At 53.1% G+C, this 15,988-nt stretch overlaps 1 protein-coding gene across 1 annotated transcript; it reads right to left on the bottom strand.

Annotated features, from left to right (window-relative positions):
- Positions 1-5,563: 5,563 nt before the first annotated feature.
- On the bottom strand, positions 5,564-15,245 carry LOC102533084 (NUT family member 2G-like). The gene is made up of 9 exons (XM_072938382.1): positions 15,127-15,245; positions 12,483-13,182; positions 11,425-11,553; positions 10,233-10,405; positions 9,514-9,782; positions 9,096-9,212; positions 8,190-8,650; positions 7,940-8,081; positions 5,564-5,644 (listed from the first exon to the last, which is right to left on the bottom strand). The coding sequence occupies exons 1-9, from the start codon at positions 15,140-15,142 to the stop codon at positions 5,564-5,566; spliced, it is 2,088 nt and encodes a 695-aa protein (XP_072794483.1). The 5' UTR covers positions 15,143-15,245.
- Positions 15,246-15,988: the final 743 nt, after the last annotated feature.

Below are 15,988 nucleotides of genomic sequence, written 5' to 3'. Positions count from 1 at the left end.
GAATTCAATGTCCAATTCCCAGCTGTTACCAGACTTGACCTGTCACATGGTTTGATGGAGTCGATTGCTCCTTGCTTGAGATACCCTCTCCCCTTCAACTCCATGTACCCCGTGGCTCTGTCCTCTCTCACAGGCCACTCGTACATGGTCTCCTCACGTCCCTGATCTTTGAATGCTGGCATGTTCTAAAGCATGGTCTTGCACCTTTCTTTTTCTCTTCTATCTGCACTCACTCCGTAGTTGCACCCATCTGGTCTCATGGCATTTAACACCAACCATATCTGTATCTCCAAATTTATGTCTTTATCTGAAGCTGCATCCCAACCTCCCTCCTAAACTGCCTGCTCTCCATTAGGAAGTCTAACAGGCATCTCAGACTTGGCCCCCCCAGAGTCCATCCACCAACCTGGTTAGCTCACAGCACTCCCATCCAGGAAGTAGCCACTCCAGCCTTCTCATAGTTGAGGGAAATGCCAAGTCTTAACTTCCTCTCACATCCCATGTCCAGTGCATTAGCAAAGCCTTTTGCATCCACATTGAAAGTAGTGTGCAATCTGACTGTTTCTTACCATCTCCATCATTTATACCTTGGTCCAAGCCACCACCACCTCTCACCATGATTATGATAATAGTTCCCAACTGGTGCCCATATTTCTTCTGCCCTTGCCCTCCTGTAATCCACTGTCAATATAGCGTCCAAAGAGAATCTTTTAAAGTACAAGTTGGGCTTCACTGGTCTGAGACCTGCTCAGCATGCCCCATTCACTCCGAGTAAAAGTCAAATCCATTAAAGTGGCCTCTAAGACTTTCCATGTTCATCACCTCTTCCGTACTATGTCCTAATCCTCTCCCCTGTCTCCATCCGTCCAGTCCATGGGCTTCTTTTGCTCCTTAGACATGTGAGGGACATGGCCACCACCAACCTGCATCCTAGCTGATGAGAGTGGGCACTCTTCTACCAGATCATCTCTCATGTCCTTCCAGCCTTTCCTTAAGCGGCACTGTGTCAGCAGGACCTTCCCTGAATACTGTCTCACAGTAACATCCCCCCACCCCACAGACCTAGAGTCTTTGTTCCCTTTACTCCATTTAGTTTTCTCCTTTCACATGTCACTAGGTGACATGCTGCATATTAACTTGCCCACCTTTTTAGTGGTCAGTTTCTCTCTCAGTCTCCACAAAGACCCCTTGGTCTATCTCCCTCACCCGGAATAGTGTTTGACACATGATACTCAAGAATTGTTGAATGAATAAATTAATTCAAGCCTTGATCACTATTTCTGGCAGCATATCCATTTGCATATGACACATTTTATCATTATAAAGTTTAAAACGAGACTGACTAGTCTTTGAACGTGACTCTGTCGGGTTGTACGCTTAGTATGGACAATGGGGTGGGAAGGATTCGGATTTCCTGAGCACTGCCAGCAATGACACAGTATGTGTCACAAACATCAGGGCTGGTTTAGTGCTCCAGCTTGGGCCTACAGTGACCTGTAGGCCACATCAAACCAGTTACCTGTGGGTAGACAGCTGGTAGCCAGAGGAGTTGTCTTTAACAAGCAGGTCCAGATCTCCAATCCTCCAAATCTCACATTAATGGGAAAAAAGTTTTAGTGACCAAGATCTCTAAAGTATAAGCTAGAGAATCCAACAGGTTATCAGCCCCATCTCCACTTCAACTAAATTTTTCATGAGAAAAAAAAAAGGAAGAAAAGAATGCTGGAGAATTGATAATCTATGACATAAGAGTACTTTTCATTTTTCCAGCAAATAGGTATGAAATTGCGGAGGGGCTTTTCAGTGCTTCCTTATGATGGAGTTGTGTCTGAAAGATACAGGATTGAAAATAAAGAAGCTTCTACTAGTCACAACTTGGAAATTTTGAGCATCAGAATAAATTATGATAGTCATGGATTACAGTGTGAGTGAAATAGGCACCCAGGAGTCCTCCTGCGACAAATAAATGAGTAAATGGAAGAAGAGGGGAAGTTCTTCCCCAGAGCAGAGTACGTGTAATATATGTAAAGGGACTAATGACGAATACTTGTAAAAGGAATGATGGAATTAGAGCAGAATCACTTGGAAATCTTTGTAAGTATAGTGATTCAGGCAAGAGTCATTACTAGATACTGTGGTTGATGGGTGGAACTTGATGGAAAAAGGATATTTGCTGTAGTTTGAGAGCATCTTCCACAAGATACTAATCAGTTACGAGGGAGGTGATGGTGACTTTGCCGTGGACACCAAGATGATCAAGGTGAGGCTTCACAGAAGTGGGAAGAGTAGACACCACGTGCACTGAGCACAGCATTGTCCCGGATGAGGAGCCGTGGCCTGAGCCTGTCGTGAGGAAACATCAGGCCTCATTCTCTCTACCTCAAGGGCACGAGAGACAGGGAGAGGACAAGGAATTGTTTCAGACTGGAGGAGGCTTAGAAGACAACTGCATGCAATGTGTGATCCTGGACAGAATCGTGGGCCAGAAACGGAACGAGGTAGTATTGGGAAAGTTGGCAAGCTTTGAATGGGATCTGTGCACTGGCTGCTAATGTTGTATTGATATTAATTTCTTGGTTAAAAGTGTTGTAAAGTGTTTATGAAGGAGACAGTCTTTGGGGGAAAATACACTGTAATATGTAGGGTACTTGCAGCTGCGTCGTCTAAGTGATTCTGAAACAGAACAGACTAATGATGAGGTGATTATAGATAAAGTATGATGGAGAAAATCCCTGAGGACGCTGGTTGTCACCCATGTCTCTGCCCTGAGCACTCGGCGACGCCCCCGGGCCACGTGAGCCAATCCGCGCGCGTGCGCTGCCCGGTCTTGGCCGGCGCCCTCCTTGGCCGCTCCGATCCCCCCGCCCGCCCAACGGTCACTTCGTCAGGCAGGCAGGCGGCAGTCGGTTGGAGCGGCTGGCATCTCTGCGGGTCTCCCGAGCGACGCCGCCCCTGCTCCCCGCCGGCAGCGGCGGCGGCTGCAGCGGCGGCGCGGTCCCTCCGGGAGGCGGGGCGGGAGCAGAGCGGCGGCCGCGGAGCTCCGTGCCCAGCGCGGCGGCGGCGGGCGCGGGCCCCGAGGCGGCCCGCGGGCAGGTGTTCGACGGGAGGCCGCGCTCCAGCAGCCTGCTGCTTCGGCGAGGGCTCCCGCGGCGTGGTGTGGTGAGTGTCCGCGCCCCGCGTGCCGCCCGCGCCCGCCCGGCCTCGGCGGGCGCAGCTGCGGTGTCGGCCCCGCGACCCCGACCCCGGGCCCGGCCCCGACCCCGGCCGTCCGCGCGCCGGGGGTCTCGGGCGGGGCCGGGCCGCTCGGGCTGGGGCTTTGCTCGCCGCGCTTCCCGGGCGGGCCCTGGCTGGGCGCCGGGAGTGGCGCGAGGGTGGAGGGTGGAGGCTGGGACCCCGGCACCCAGGGACCCCCAGGACGTGAACGGCGCCCCCACCCCCGGGTGCTGGTCTCGCGGCCTTCCCTTGACAGCCGATTGTGAAGCCGCGAAGTCCTTCAGGTGCTCGCGGCGGCGGCGGCCATGGTCTGGAAAGCGGTTGGCAGCGGCGTGTGTGCACAACCCCGGAATCATCATCTTGTTTGCCCCCCTCGCCTGTGTTTAACGCGGCCGGCTTTGGTTCAGCAGCTCCCGTGGTGCCAGGGATTCTCTCCTGCGCAGCCTTTCTAAACAGCATGAGCGGCACTAGTTGTTGGCGTGGAATGTTTCAATGTTGAAGTTTTTAAATGGATTTTGGGATGGTACTGTTGGCGTTTCAGGAAGATAAGTCAGCGTCTCTGTGTTGATTTCTTAAGGAGTCATTTGGAGTTGGACCTTCTTTGGCTTTTTTCCCCTCCTTTACCCTGTGCGAGCTCTCGTAGTAGCATAAAGGCATCCAGACGTTTTAGCACTATGACTGTGGACTTTCCCTGTTACTGCTTTAGTGCTCAGTGTGCATGCAGCCCTGATGCAGTTCTTGCAGAACCACGTGCCGGCTCCCTCCTCTGGCTCCAGTTCCCTCAGAAGCCCTGGTGGAATGGGGGTGATGGTGGTGGTGGTGTTTTATTAGAACGAACTACACGTTGTACTTTGTGCTGACTTACACCTAAACCTTCATGTGAGTGTGTCTTTCATGTTGAATGAAGGAAGCAAAGTATTTCTGAACATTTCGTGTCAGGTACTCTACTAGGTACTGTTATCTCATGTTGCAGAAAGGTAAAGGCGGTGCTCTCCTTCTCTCTCAGATGAGAAAGTATTTAAAGGTGAAGCCAGTTCCTGAGGTCATACACTAAAGAGTCAGACTTGAGACTGTAGACTGAGATCCTGTTTCCGTTGCCAGAGCCCTTTTCATTACTCCGTGTTTTCTTTAATTAGTGTTATTAATAATAATTTTGGAGTTTTAGCATATTTTACTCTTACAAGTGCTCACTAGGGATCAGTACTGAGGACTGTAGAGGGCACAGTGCAGCTGGAAGACAAGCTGTTGGATTTGCTGACTTTCAGCTCGCCTAAAAACAAAACAAGACAAAACAAAACAAAACAAAACATAGTTTTAGCCAAAATTCCGTTGTGCTCACTTTCCTCACGGTACAGTATTCGGTCCTGTTAAGGTGTCTGTGATTATGGCAGGCTAGTCAGAACGACCGTTTAGTCAACGCTTTCTGTTACTTTTGTTTGTTTGTTTGTAAGCGTTTATTAATTAGTCCTCTTAACCACACTGCAGGGCTGGTTGCTTTCAGTAAGTGGAAATTGGAGACACAGCAAGGTTGCTTAATTTGCCCATAGATACCCAACTAGGAAGTGATAGAGCATCTCTGTCTGGTTCCTGATGATATTCAACCAAAGATCAGAGTTGAGAGAATACATGCTTTCAGTAGTCAAAAATATCTATTGTCTGCTTTCTGTGTGATTTGCTTTTTTAGCCTTTTACGAAAACCTTTCATGCAAGGTCATTCACTTAGAATTCATTGAGCACCAGTTCCCTGCAAGGACTCAAGAGGCACCTGCCCTTCATTAGCTCCTGCTGCAGACAGTGGGGTGCAGTTGGGTGGGAGCACAGAAGGCCCGTGGGGAGTGCTGTGGGGGCAGAAGGCCGGGGTGGTGAGGTCTGGCTTCACAAACCTTGGCGCTGGGTGTGGATGTATGACTGGGAGTTTGCCTTGAGAAGCGCGCTCCAGGTAGAGCAGAATGCACATGCCAAGGCACAGAGGTCTGAGCGGGGCACATCCAGTCAGGAAAACCGGGAGTTGTCTGGGAAGGGAGGGTGTGGGTGGGCGCCTTGGGGAGAGGGCTGGAGGGGAGGCAGCTGGGATGGGCGAGGCCGAGTTCTGAAGGCCTTTGTTTTCTAAGGAGCTGGGACTTGAGATGGTAGGGGAAAATCACTGACAGATGCCCCTTTCCTGCTGGTTCCTCATCAAATTTTGTGTTTCCCTCATCTCTCTTTTACTTTCTACCCACTGTACTTGTTCTCTCTTCTTTCTGCTTACTTAGGGGTACTTAGTGGGTGTGATTGTTACCCTATCTCCCAGGGCATTTTCAAATGCATGTGAGTTTTGTTTTGCGTTTTGTTGTTACATTGATTGGAGGTGTTATTGGCCTTCGGTGTGTATGTGGTGGAGGTGGACGTGCCCAATGACCCGCATGCAGCGCACAGGCGGCACAGTCCGTCCCTGCAGCAGAGGAGCGTCCTGTTAAGATGCCAGTGGTGTTTCCCTCCAGCCCATCCCCAAGAAAGGCTGGGCCCTGGGCAGGTCGTGCCTTCCTGTGAGAGTCATCTTCTCCATGAACTTCCTTCTTCCTCTGGGCTCTAGCACTCCGCCCATCCCTCCCTGGAGCTTTGCTGGGTTTTGGTACCACCTGTTTGAAAGGCAGGACCAGCAGTAGTATAAGTCCTCTACAGAGGCTCGAGACCAGATTCCTAGTTGTGCTGGCTTAACTGTTAATGTAACTTTAACAAAGAAGTCTTTTGTATGGTTTTGGAGCTCAAAGATGTGAGGAGACCATCTTATATGAGCAACAGAAAATCCAGAGTTTCTGAACAGTTTTGAGTGCAAGTAAAATGCACACAGAATCCTTTTTGGTATCAGTAACATCACTAATAAAGTGCTCCCGGTGGTGACTGTAGTTGATGTCATTCTGATGAATTTGACTTGTATGTTCTCAATTCTGAAGCATTAATAAAAGATTCTTACGCAAAGCATCCAAGTTGAGTTTTCTGGGAACTATGTGTAGTTTATTCCTCATCTTGCTCGCAGTAATGTACCTACTAAGTAGAAAACAACCGTTTGTTGGGCAAATTTGGTTTATTTTCATTACTTAGACTGTTTTTTTCCCTGTCTTAAGAGCAGTGGTGAGAGTGGGCATTGCTGATGTTTGAAGTGAAGCTTTCACTGTTTGTTTGTAAAGCAGTCTGAACGTGAATTTTATTTGTCTGATTTTGATGGGAACACGTTAAGTTACTGATACAAAAATTCTTTAACAAACGTTTACATGATTTTTCATTATCTGTGTCTTTAATTTTTTCTTGATAATTTTTATTTTTCTAGGAATTTATTTTACTTGTTTTTACATTTATCGGACTGCTGTATTTTTTACTACATCTAATTTGATTTTCACGTATTGAAACAGATGTAAAAGATACCTGTTTAAAAAAGAAATCAATAATGTGATTATTGTGCAAATTGTAGACTAGAACATTGTGTGAACCTTAGAAATGTCATCAAATCCCCTTGTAGAGGTGACCGCGATCCTCAGTTTTGTGATAATTGCTCTTCTCTGTGTCTCTCTTTTTTGTTTTACTTCAAAAATTTAAAGAAAGTTTTATTATTTTTTAACTTTTGACTTTAAGTGAAGTATAATATGTATGCAGAATAGTACAGATACCAAGCTTACAGCCTGATAACTTTTCACAAACTAAACACACCATGCAACTAACCAGTGCCCAGATCAGCAAAGTCCAGCGTGTTACAAACCCTCAGCTGGACATGATGCCCCCGCACAGAAATCCCACAAGTCCCACAGTGGCGTCCGTTGTCATTCCCCTTTTACACACCTTTAACAGGCTCCCATGAACTTACTCTCAGCCCATTCCCCATGTGTCCTTGGGATTAATAGGGAGCTGCCTCCTCCACTTCACCCACTGCAGGAATCCCAGGAGACTAGAGGAGGCTCCCTGTACGACAGGGCAGAGAGGCAGGAAGTCCTGTCCCTCAGGCCAAGGCTCTTCCTCTCTGGTCTGGCTGCTTCAGGAAAGCAGAGAGAAGCTCCCCAAAGACCAGGGCTGTCTCGAGGCTCCATTCTAGAGAACTGCTTAGTGTCCAGGGGTCTGAAAGGCACGAAGACAGCTCTCCATCCCTAGTTTGTTCCAGGATGCAGATGATGATGGGATGTCCCACAGGCCTGTGGCCAAGCAGACTTGAGTGAAAAGGATGATGTGGGGGTTCCTGGGGACAGTGAGAGCTGGGGGCTCCCAGAGCATCTGAGGACCCCGTGTCAATGCGGAGGAAGATCTAGTCGGCCCCCTGTGGATCCATAGCTCCTGGGACCTCCTCATCCTCCCTCTCAGGAGCCCTCTCTGTAGAGCAGTGCAGACGTGAATAAGACTACACTGGCATTAGAACATTTCCAAACAAAACTTATTTTTATTCCCATTTTACATGTATCACCGCAAGGTGCTACTCCCCCCCCACAGCCGACCAGATCCACATCCCCAGCCCTCTAACTCCCACCACCCCACCCCACCCCATCCCACCCTGGCCCTGATGGTCCCGCCCTCCCTCCCTGCCCTGCACATCAGCCAGGATCAGCACTGGATGAGGAAGAGCCCCTAAACTCCCCTGAGGGCCGCCCAGGGGGCTGGCACTGGAGGCTTATTATTTGTTGCAGTGCCTCTTCCTCCTCCTCCTCCTCACACTCCCTGCGACAAATGGGTCACACCTCCTCTTTTTTGGTTGTGAGGGGCGCACCAGCCCCGGAGACAAGGCTGGCCTCCCAGAGGTGCCGAGGTCAGGCTTGGGCTGGGGCAGCTTGTCATCAGACCCCTGGCCTGCACACAGATCCCGCTTCCTGGACTTGGCAGCTGGTGCAGGAGCTGGGCTAAGGCTGATTCTATGAGGGGAGGGGGCTAGGGGGGCCTCCCGAACTCCAGGGCAGAGAAATCTCAAGGGCCCTGGGGCAGAGCTGTGGGACTTCCCTCCCCAGGGCATCAGGCAGTACTGAGTGGCCAAGATGAAGTCCAGGCTGGGGACCTCCTTCTGGTCTTCACTGGACCCATCCTCTGGCCCTGGCCCTGCATCCTCCCTAAGAGGAGAGGCCTCTCTGAGATTTGAGGTCTCCATGGGTCCCAGGCTCGGTGGAGTGTGCCTTTGACCCTGGGGAGGAGAGAGGGGCTGTCCAGCCTGAGATAGAGGGAAACCCTCATGTCCTGGAGAGAGAATCCTGTGTTTTGATGTGTTCAGGCCACTCTCTGTTCCGTTGCACCTTGAAAGTTCCTCAGACTCAATCTCTGGTGGGCTGTCTTCCTCGCTGACCCCTAGCTGGGGGCCTTCATCATGCCTCTGGGCATCTTGTGTAACATCAGACTGACGAGGACTTGAGTCCAGTTGGGGTGCACGGTGAGTGGTGGGTGCCTGCGCACCCAACTCCTCCTTCAGGGCCAGGAGTCGTTTCTGCACCAGCTGATAGGAGGGAGGTGGTCGGTGACTGGCCCCGCACACACGGCTGAGGGGAGCAGGAGGGCTGGGCCGTGGGATGATGGCATTGAGGGGCTGTAGGGGGGACTGTCTCCAGGACTCCAGTCAGAGAACGCACACTAGCGCTCCTGCTGTCCTCCTGGGCCTGTTCTCAGCTGTGTGTCCTTCCTTTCTCTCCGGGCCCCCATCCTCTCCTTACTATGGTCCTGCATTGCCCCAGTCCCTAGCGGGCCCTCCACAATGCCAGGCCTTCCAGGTAGGGGAGGGTTGAGTAGAGCGCTGTGGGCCTCCTGTTCTGGGGTCCCATCCCCTCCCTGGCTGACCTGGGTCCTGCCTCCCTTGGTTCCCCCAGTGTCCTTTGCCTCCCCTCATGTACCTGGAATCCCTCCCTCCCTTGTCTCCCTGAGTGTCCCTCCCTCCTCTGGCTCACCTCTTCAAGAGAGAGTCCTTCCTCCTCTTCTAACTCCTCAGCCAGTGCCAAGGGATCCAGCTGTGGTTCTGGGGAAAGCAAAGCTGCCAGGAACTTAGGGTGAATGATGGCCTCCACCTAAGATGGAAGGACAAGGCTGTGAGCACCCTTGGGCAGGAGTAACCTGTGAGCCACGAATACCTGGAGAAATAGTGAACAGGAGAGACCCACCCTGTTCTCCTCCACAAGGTGGCGTGTTTTAAACCACCGTGGCAGTCAGCTACACACAGAGACACTCACACACACACAGACACGCACACAGACCCAGAGCTCAGGGGCAGAGCTTAAGTCCCAAAGGCCTGGGCAGAACCCCAGTCCTGGGTGCAGAGAGTGCCAGGCCCTGGAATCTTGCAGCCCCGAGGCTGCAGGCCCAGCCCACCTTCGTGACGAAGTCTTCCTGGGAACACAGCTGGTCCATGTAGCTGAGGAGACCCGGGTCCGGGTAGGTCCCGTCTTCTGGACATTCTGCATATGTCTCCCCAGTGGCCAAGTGGACAGGCGCCAGCAGCTCCTCCAAGATGTCCTCGTATTCTTTGACAGCCTCAAGGGGAATCCCCTTGGGTGCCTGGGTCTGCCGGGGCCGCTGGGATGTGTATGGCTGAGGGCGGGCGGGTTTGGCCCTGGGGCCGGCCTTCCTGGGCACACAGGCTAAGGCAGAGCAGGAGGAGGGAAGAAGGGTGAGGGGCTCCCGCTTCCAGCTCCTGAGCACGGGGGGCGGGTGTTGGGTAGCGCAGTGTTTGGGGGACATTGACGTCGATGTGGGTGGGATCAGGACCACCGGCATCGTCACCCACAGTGACGGGGAGTGAGGAGGGAGAGGTAAGTGGGAGCAGCTAAGAGAATCACATGTGAGTAAGTGTGCAGCCTCCAATTTTTTCAAAGGTCTCCCCATCCTTTACACTTCTGAGGAAGACTTTCTGGCTGGCCCTCAAACAGGGAGGTGGGAGAGGAGTTCAACAGCAGACCAGGTCAATACCCCATAGTGACAAAGGGCAGCCGAGACCCCCTCTGGGTGGCTGTTCAGGTGGAAAGACCAGTGCCCCCCTTGAGGGAAGAGGGCTGATGTGGGGACAGTGGCCATCCCTAGGTCCCTGTTACCTTTGCGTTGAGCTCCAGTGGGCACGTGGGTACCTAGCTGCGGGCCCACTTTTGGGGCTGGGGGCCCCTGAGGTTCCGGCTTTGGTGGGGCTGGAGGCGGCAGGCCCTGCGCCCCATTCATGGACTGCAATTGCTGAAGTTGCGTCTCCTCCTCTGCCTCAAATTCCTTGAACCTGAGGGGTTAGTGTGGCCCAGGCCATGCTGAGAAAAAGTCCTGGGCTCTGGAGCCCACCCAGGGTGCAGAGGTAGAGGGATCACGAGAGGCTCTGCTGGGGGCGGTCAAGGCCCTGTGAGGTGGTGTCCCCAGCGGGGAGCTGCTCTTGGGGCAAACACCAGATCTGGGGACACCCCTGCCTCCCCAGCACTGCAGGGCGTTCAACAGCGTAGGCCCAGGTTGCTGAATTGAACCAGGCCTGCGTGGAAGGCCCAAAGGGGACCATCCACTTGCCCCTGCCCATGTCCAGAAACACAGGAAGGGCTGACAGCCAGAGGCCAGATCAAGCACGTGTTCCCCACAGGGGTCCTTGTCCAGATCCAGGATCCTGGGCTGAGGCTGAGAGTCCTGGAACACAAGCCTGGAGACAGGGCCCTGGACAGGTTGTAGGATGTGGACCCTAAGGTCAGTGGCGAGGCTTTCCTTTCCTCTGAGAAATGCTGGTTTGTTTTTGGTTTTTCAAATAAAGGGTTTACCCAAAGAAGTCTCATGAAGAGCCAGAGACCCTTGGGGTAAAAGACACTCTGGCTTCTGCAGCCTCTCCAGGAGGGAACCAGGTTACCAAGTCAGGCCACACTTCAGGAGGAGAGAGGGTCCGAAATGCCACGTGAGTGGCCGCCAGGCCCCCAGCATTAAGGAGGCAGCAGGCTGGCGGGTGGAACACGCTTCCCTGCACAGCCACAAGGGCTGGAGTCTGACCCCACTGGGCTCACAGTTTCCCCACTCCACCCCAAGTGAGCCCTTCATCAAGGCAAAGAAGGCCGCTTCAGGGCAGGGCGGAGCCCTGGGCAGAGGACGAATAGACCCAAGCTGTCAAGGTGCAGGAGAGGCTTCTGGAGTGTAGTCTGGCCTCTGGGCTGCGGGGACCCTGTGCTCGGGGAGCTGCCTCCTCCCTCCTCCTCTCTGACCACAGCCAGATCCTGCCCTAGGGTGTCACCCTCACCCGCCACAGCCCTTGGGCCCAGGACGTGGACTCACTTTGCCGCCATCGCGTAATACGTCATTCGGTCAGAGTCGCTTGTGCGCTCCCATTCCTGCTCGGCCCGCCGCAGTCCCTCCTTCAGCGTCATGGTGGGCTTGAGTCGGGCCAGGGATCGGAGCACTGGGCTGTGAACCGTCAGGGTCAGCCTCAGTGAACAGCCCAGTCCCCACCAGCCTGACCCCCCACCCCCGGCATCATGGACCACACGTCCCCCATCACAGCATGTCTGAGCATCAGCAGGGGCAGAGGCAGGTGTCTGGGAGACAAAGACAGGCCTTCCTGGCTACTGTTGTCGCCCCCTCCCACTCACTGCAGGGAGACCATCCACTCCCACACCATAGCTGGGACACTGTGCCTCGGGAAGCTCTTTTCCTCTTCACGACTGACTTTTCATAATACAGATCCCTGTCATCACTGAGGCCTGGCCTGTGCCAGGGAACCTGATGTCTCTTGACAGATGAGCCCAAGGGGGCTCCTGCCCAGTCCTCTGAATCACCTGTAATTGTCCCCATGTCAGGCTCACAGCTCTAGTAGGATACAGTCCCTGCCCTCAGGAGAGCTCTGCCATCTATCTCCCTTTTTCAGCTAGAATTCTCCAGAACAGTGAGGACCAGGCACGCACACAGCTCTCCCCTGGGCCCTGTAGGTCCTCCCCCTCCTCTGCAGTGGCATCCCCTGGCCATCCCACACTCAAGTCCTGTGTTGAGAGGAGACAGCAGCACAGGAGAGGGTGGCACCCCATCTGTGGCTCCTCACCTTCCCCCAGCACCCTCTCTGACTGCAAGTCTTCAGTAAATATTCCCAAGATAATAATGGAAGGAAAGTCAGCTGGACTCATCAAGGGTGTTGGGCTCAGTTGAGAGAAGGCACTGAAAGGATGTCATGGACTGGAAGTGTGACTGTATGATGGACAATGCCATGTCATAGCATGGGCATCACCCTCAGACCTTCCTTCTAGGATCCCTAGAAACCTAACCTGCACGTGCACCCCAAGGTCCTCCACTTGAAACTCCAGATGAGCACATGTGCCCCCCCACCCCGAGAACTCACTCACATGAGGAAGCAGGAAAGAGCTTCTGCATCAGGGCTCTGGGGAAGGTGCGTCCGGGCCAGGCTCTTGAAGCGCTGCCAACGTCGGTAGTTCTTGTAGACACTCTCGCGGTTACAGGAGTCATCCTGCGGGGGCTGAGACTGGCAGGTGGCCAGACTCCCCTCCCTGGAAGCGCCAGGTGGCCGTGGCCCAGCGTTGATGGGGGGAATGCTGGGGGCCCGCTGGGCAGCTGGTGGTGGAGCTTGAGGGGGAAGGCTGGGGGCCCAGCCTCCCATGCCAGCCTGCGTTACCCCAACAGCTGGGGTCGCCAGCGAGGGTGCTAAGGATAGGGGAGCAGGGCAAGTAGCACTCCCGCTGAGGGCCCCTGGAGCACCCCAGGTGACAGTTCCTGGTGTAAGAACGAAGCTCTGCATCTGGAGGGGCTCTGCTGGCCTCGCTTCTGACCTTAGTTGGACAGTGATGTTGCAAGGCCCAGTGGCCATGGGGACCTGGCCACCAGCAGCCACCAAAGGTGTCGTGGGGAAAGCTGGCAGCAGCAGGGTGGTGCCAGGAGGGAACGATGGGGTCAATGAGGGTGGCAGGTGCTGCTCCCAGGGTGGCAAGTGTTCGGGGCCGGGAGCGGGTGGTGGAAAGGGAAGTGCCGAGAATGGAGTCAGGGAGGCACCAGTGCTCGTAAGCACGTCCGTTCCCAGCAGTGGAGGTGCTGTTGAGACAAAGGAAAGGGGTGAGTGGAGGAGGAGAACGGGCAACCAGGACTGGGGCTTTCCGGGGAATCATAGAGTGTCAGTGTCAACAGGTGAAGGACATTTGGACAGGGGCGACTGTGCCGTGTGCAGATGTCTTGGACTAGTTTTCATGCTCTGACCTCTAGCTGGGAATTACTCCAGTAGGGAGCTTGCTCCCATTCACCCAGGCCCCTGACCCCTGCGTGCCGAGAAGAAACAGCCTGGGCAAGCACTGTCTCGCAGGGCCTCTGTAAGGAACCCCCTTGCACCTGACTCTCACGGGCTGTCCCCCAAGTCCTGGAAGTGGGTGGACGCCTGCTCCTTTGGAGACTCACTAGCAGGTAGAGACCGTCTGCAAGGGAAGTTGAGGGCAGCCAAATGGCCTTTGTGAACCAGGCAGTGTCTAAAATATTAAGGCCCCACCTCCTCCTTACTCCTCCTTTCCCTGATGCTCAGTATAAATCCTCTTTCTTTCGTGGCCTGACGCAACAAAACAAAAATGCTGGAAACATCTCTCTCCACAGAACCCTGATACAAATCCATAATACACTGGCCCAGCGTGCACGTGACCTCAGGGCCACCTGCAGCAGACACTTAACACGGGCGGGGTTTTGCCACCCCATCCCCAGCGCCCAAAGTCACTGCCATCACTCAGGAGTTCTGCTCCCAGAACAAGGGCCTGAGAAGCAGCCACATGTGTGGCTTCCATCCTCTCACAGCCAGCGATGGCCGCAGAGGAGTACAGAAGGCAGGGAATGGTCATGTTACATTGGTCATGGGCCTATGTAGTGTCTGTGGTCCATCCTCTTCCAGTTCCCAGTCATTCAAATTGAAGGCAGACTAAGAAAGAGGTGTGAGCCGGGTCCCATCACTGATAATGTTGTCTGGAACACATCCCCGTTCAGGAGCATAAGGCACTCACCCCGTGCACCTAACTAATGAGAACGTGCGCCACAGGGCGTGTGGTAACAACACAGAAGATTGTCCTCCTGCTTCTGGGCTCCACTCCTTCCCCCCTTTAAAAAGGAACCAGTCTTCATGGACGTTCCAGCAGAACCACCCACACCCCACGTCTCTTCCCTGCCCATGAGACGCTGGCGTGAAACATGAACAGACTCCTCGTGTCACAGGCAGGCCTGACGGTCCTGCCTGAGATGCTGGACAAGTATCACAAGTGTCTGCAGAACTGCGTTTCCACAAAAGGAAGAACAATTCAGAACCACTGGGGACCTCAAGCCCTGTCTTGGTTGAAGCTGAGAGGTTGCCCATCCCCTGCTGAATCCAAGGCAACAGTTACCTGAACTGAGGAGCAAGCTCTGGGCTGGAAGGAGGGGAGCAGTTCTGGTCTGTGGCAGTTAGAGTACCTTCCTGACTAGCTCTTGGAGAAAGCAGTTCATAGCAGATGTGGCCACAGACCACCCCGCCCCACCCCTCGGTGAATAGTTTTCTGGCTGAGCCCTTCTCTCCCCGTGCCCTGTTAGATACAGGATGCCCCGGTTCAGATCCCTTAGAAGGAAATCGTGGGGCAAGCTTCAGGTGCCTGAGGAACAAGGTACAGGGCTAGGCTCTCCCCGTGGCCCTCCTTGTGCCACCAGCTCAGACCTCCTAACCCTACACACAGGTTTCAGAGTGGCTTGTCTCCCTTCTACAAAGCACCACCCTGCCTGCTGCTGTCCTTTCTCCACACCCAGGGCAATTCCCCTGAGTCTCCTTGATCCTCCTTCAATGAGTCCTCCTCCCCTTGCGATCTCTGGTTTCCACCATGTCCCCAGGCTCCCCAGGGGAGATGTCCTTGGGCGTCCAGGGCTCCCTCCTTCTTCCGCTTTAGTCCACCTGTGTGCCCACAATGAAGGATCACGTGACCCCAAGGATTTGAGGGATGGCAGAGTGTTTGAGACCATATCCCCAGCATTCAGGCTTACCTCTTTGTAAAGCCATTCCCAAATGTAAAGCCACTTGTCAAGTGTGGGCACAGACCAGCGCTGCCTGGTAGCCTCAATGAGAGAAATCCAGACGAAGACCCAGAGAGTGAGTTAACTGCTCCAGCAGATGCTCGGAATTCAAGCAAAGGCAGGTAAAGTTTGAATTTAAACAGCAGAATGTGAGGCTCAGAACATTCTGTAGTGGGGGAGGGGCAGAGGGCAGGTGGTCCTGGGTGGGTGTGGGGAGACATTCCATGCAGGGCTCTGGCAGGAAGGCAAGAACCAGAACTTCCTTCCACAGGGCAGAGTGGCAGCACACCTGGTGTGTGGCTGTGTAGGCAATTTATTTGATTTTATTCATTTTGTTTAATTGAAGTACAGTGAGGTTACAATGTTTTGTAATTTTCTGGTGTACAGCACAATGCTTCAGTCATACATGAATATATGTATATTCGTATTTGTATTCCTTTTCACCGTAATATTTGTAATATTTGTATTCTTTTTCACCGTAATATTTGTATTCTTTTTCACCGTAACCTTTGACAAGATACCAAATACAGTTCCCTGTGCTATACAGTGTAACCTTGTGTATCTATTTTATATATACCACTCAGTATTTTCAAATCTTAGACTCACAAGCTATCCCTTCCCACTGCCTTCTCCCCTGGTAACCATAAGTTTATTTAGTATTTCTGTGAGTCTGTTTGGTTTGTAAATAAGTTCATTTTTCCTTTTTTTTGTTTTTTTTTGATTCCACATATAAGTGATATTGTATGGTATTTTTGTTTCTCTTTCTGGGTTACTTTACTTAGAATGACATTCTCCAGGGCCATCCTTGTTGCTGCAAATGGCATTATTTTAT

The sequence above is a fragment of the Vicugna pacos genome, chromosome 15, assembly GCF_048564905.1.
Source record: "Vicugna pacos chromosome 15, VicPac4, whole genome shotgun sequence".
NCBI classification, from domain to species: domain Eukaryota; kingdom Metazoa; phylum Chordata; class Mammalia; order Artiodactyla; family Camelidae; genus Vicugna; species Vicugna pacos.
Note: the sequence above shows the minus strand (reverse complement) of the source record. Positions and strands in the feature narration are given on the sequence as shown.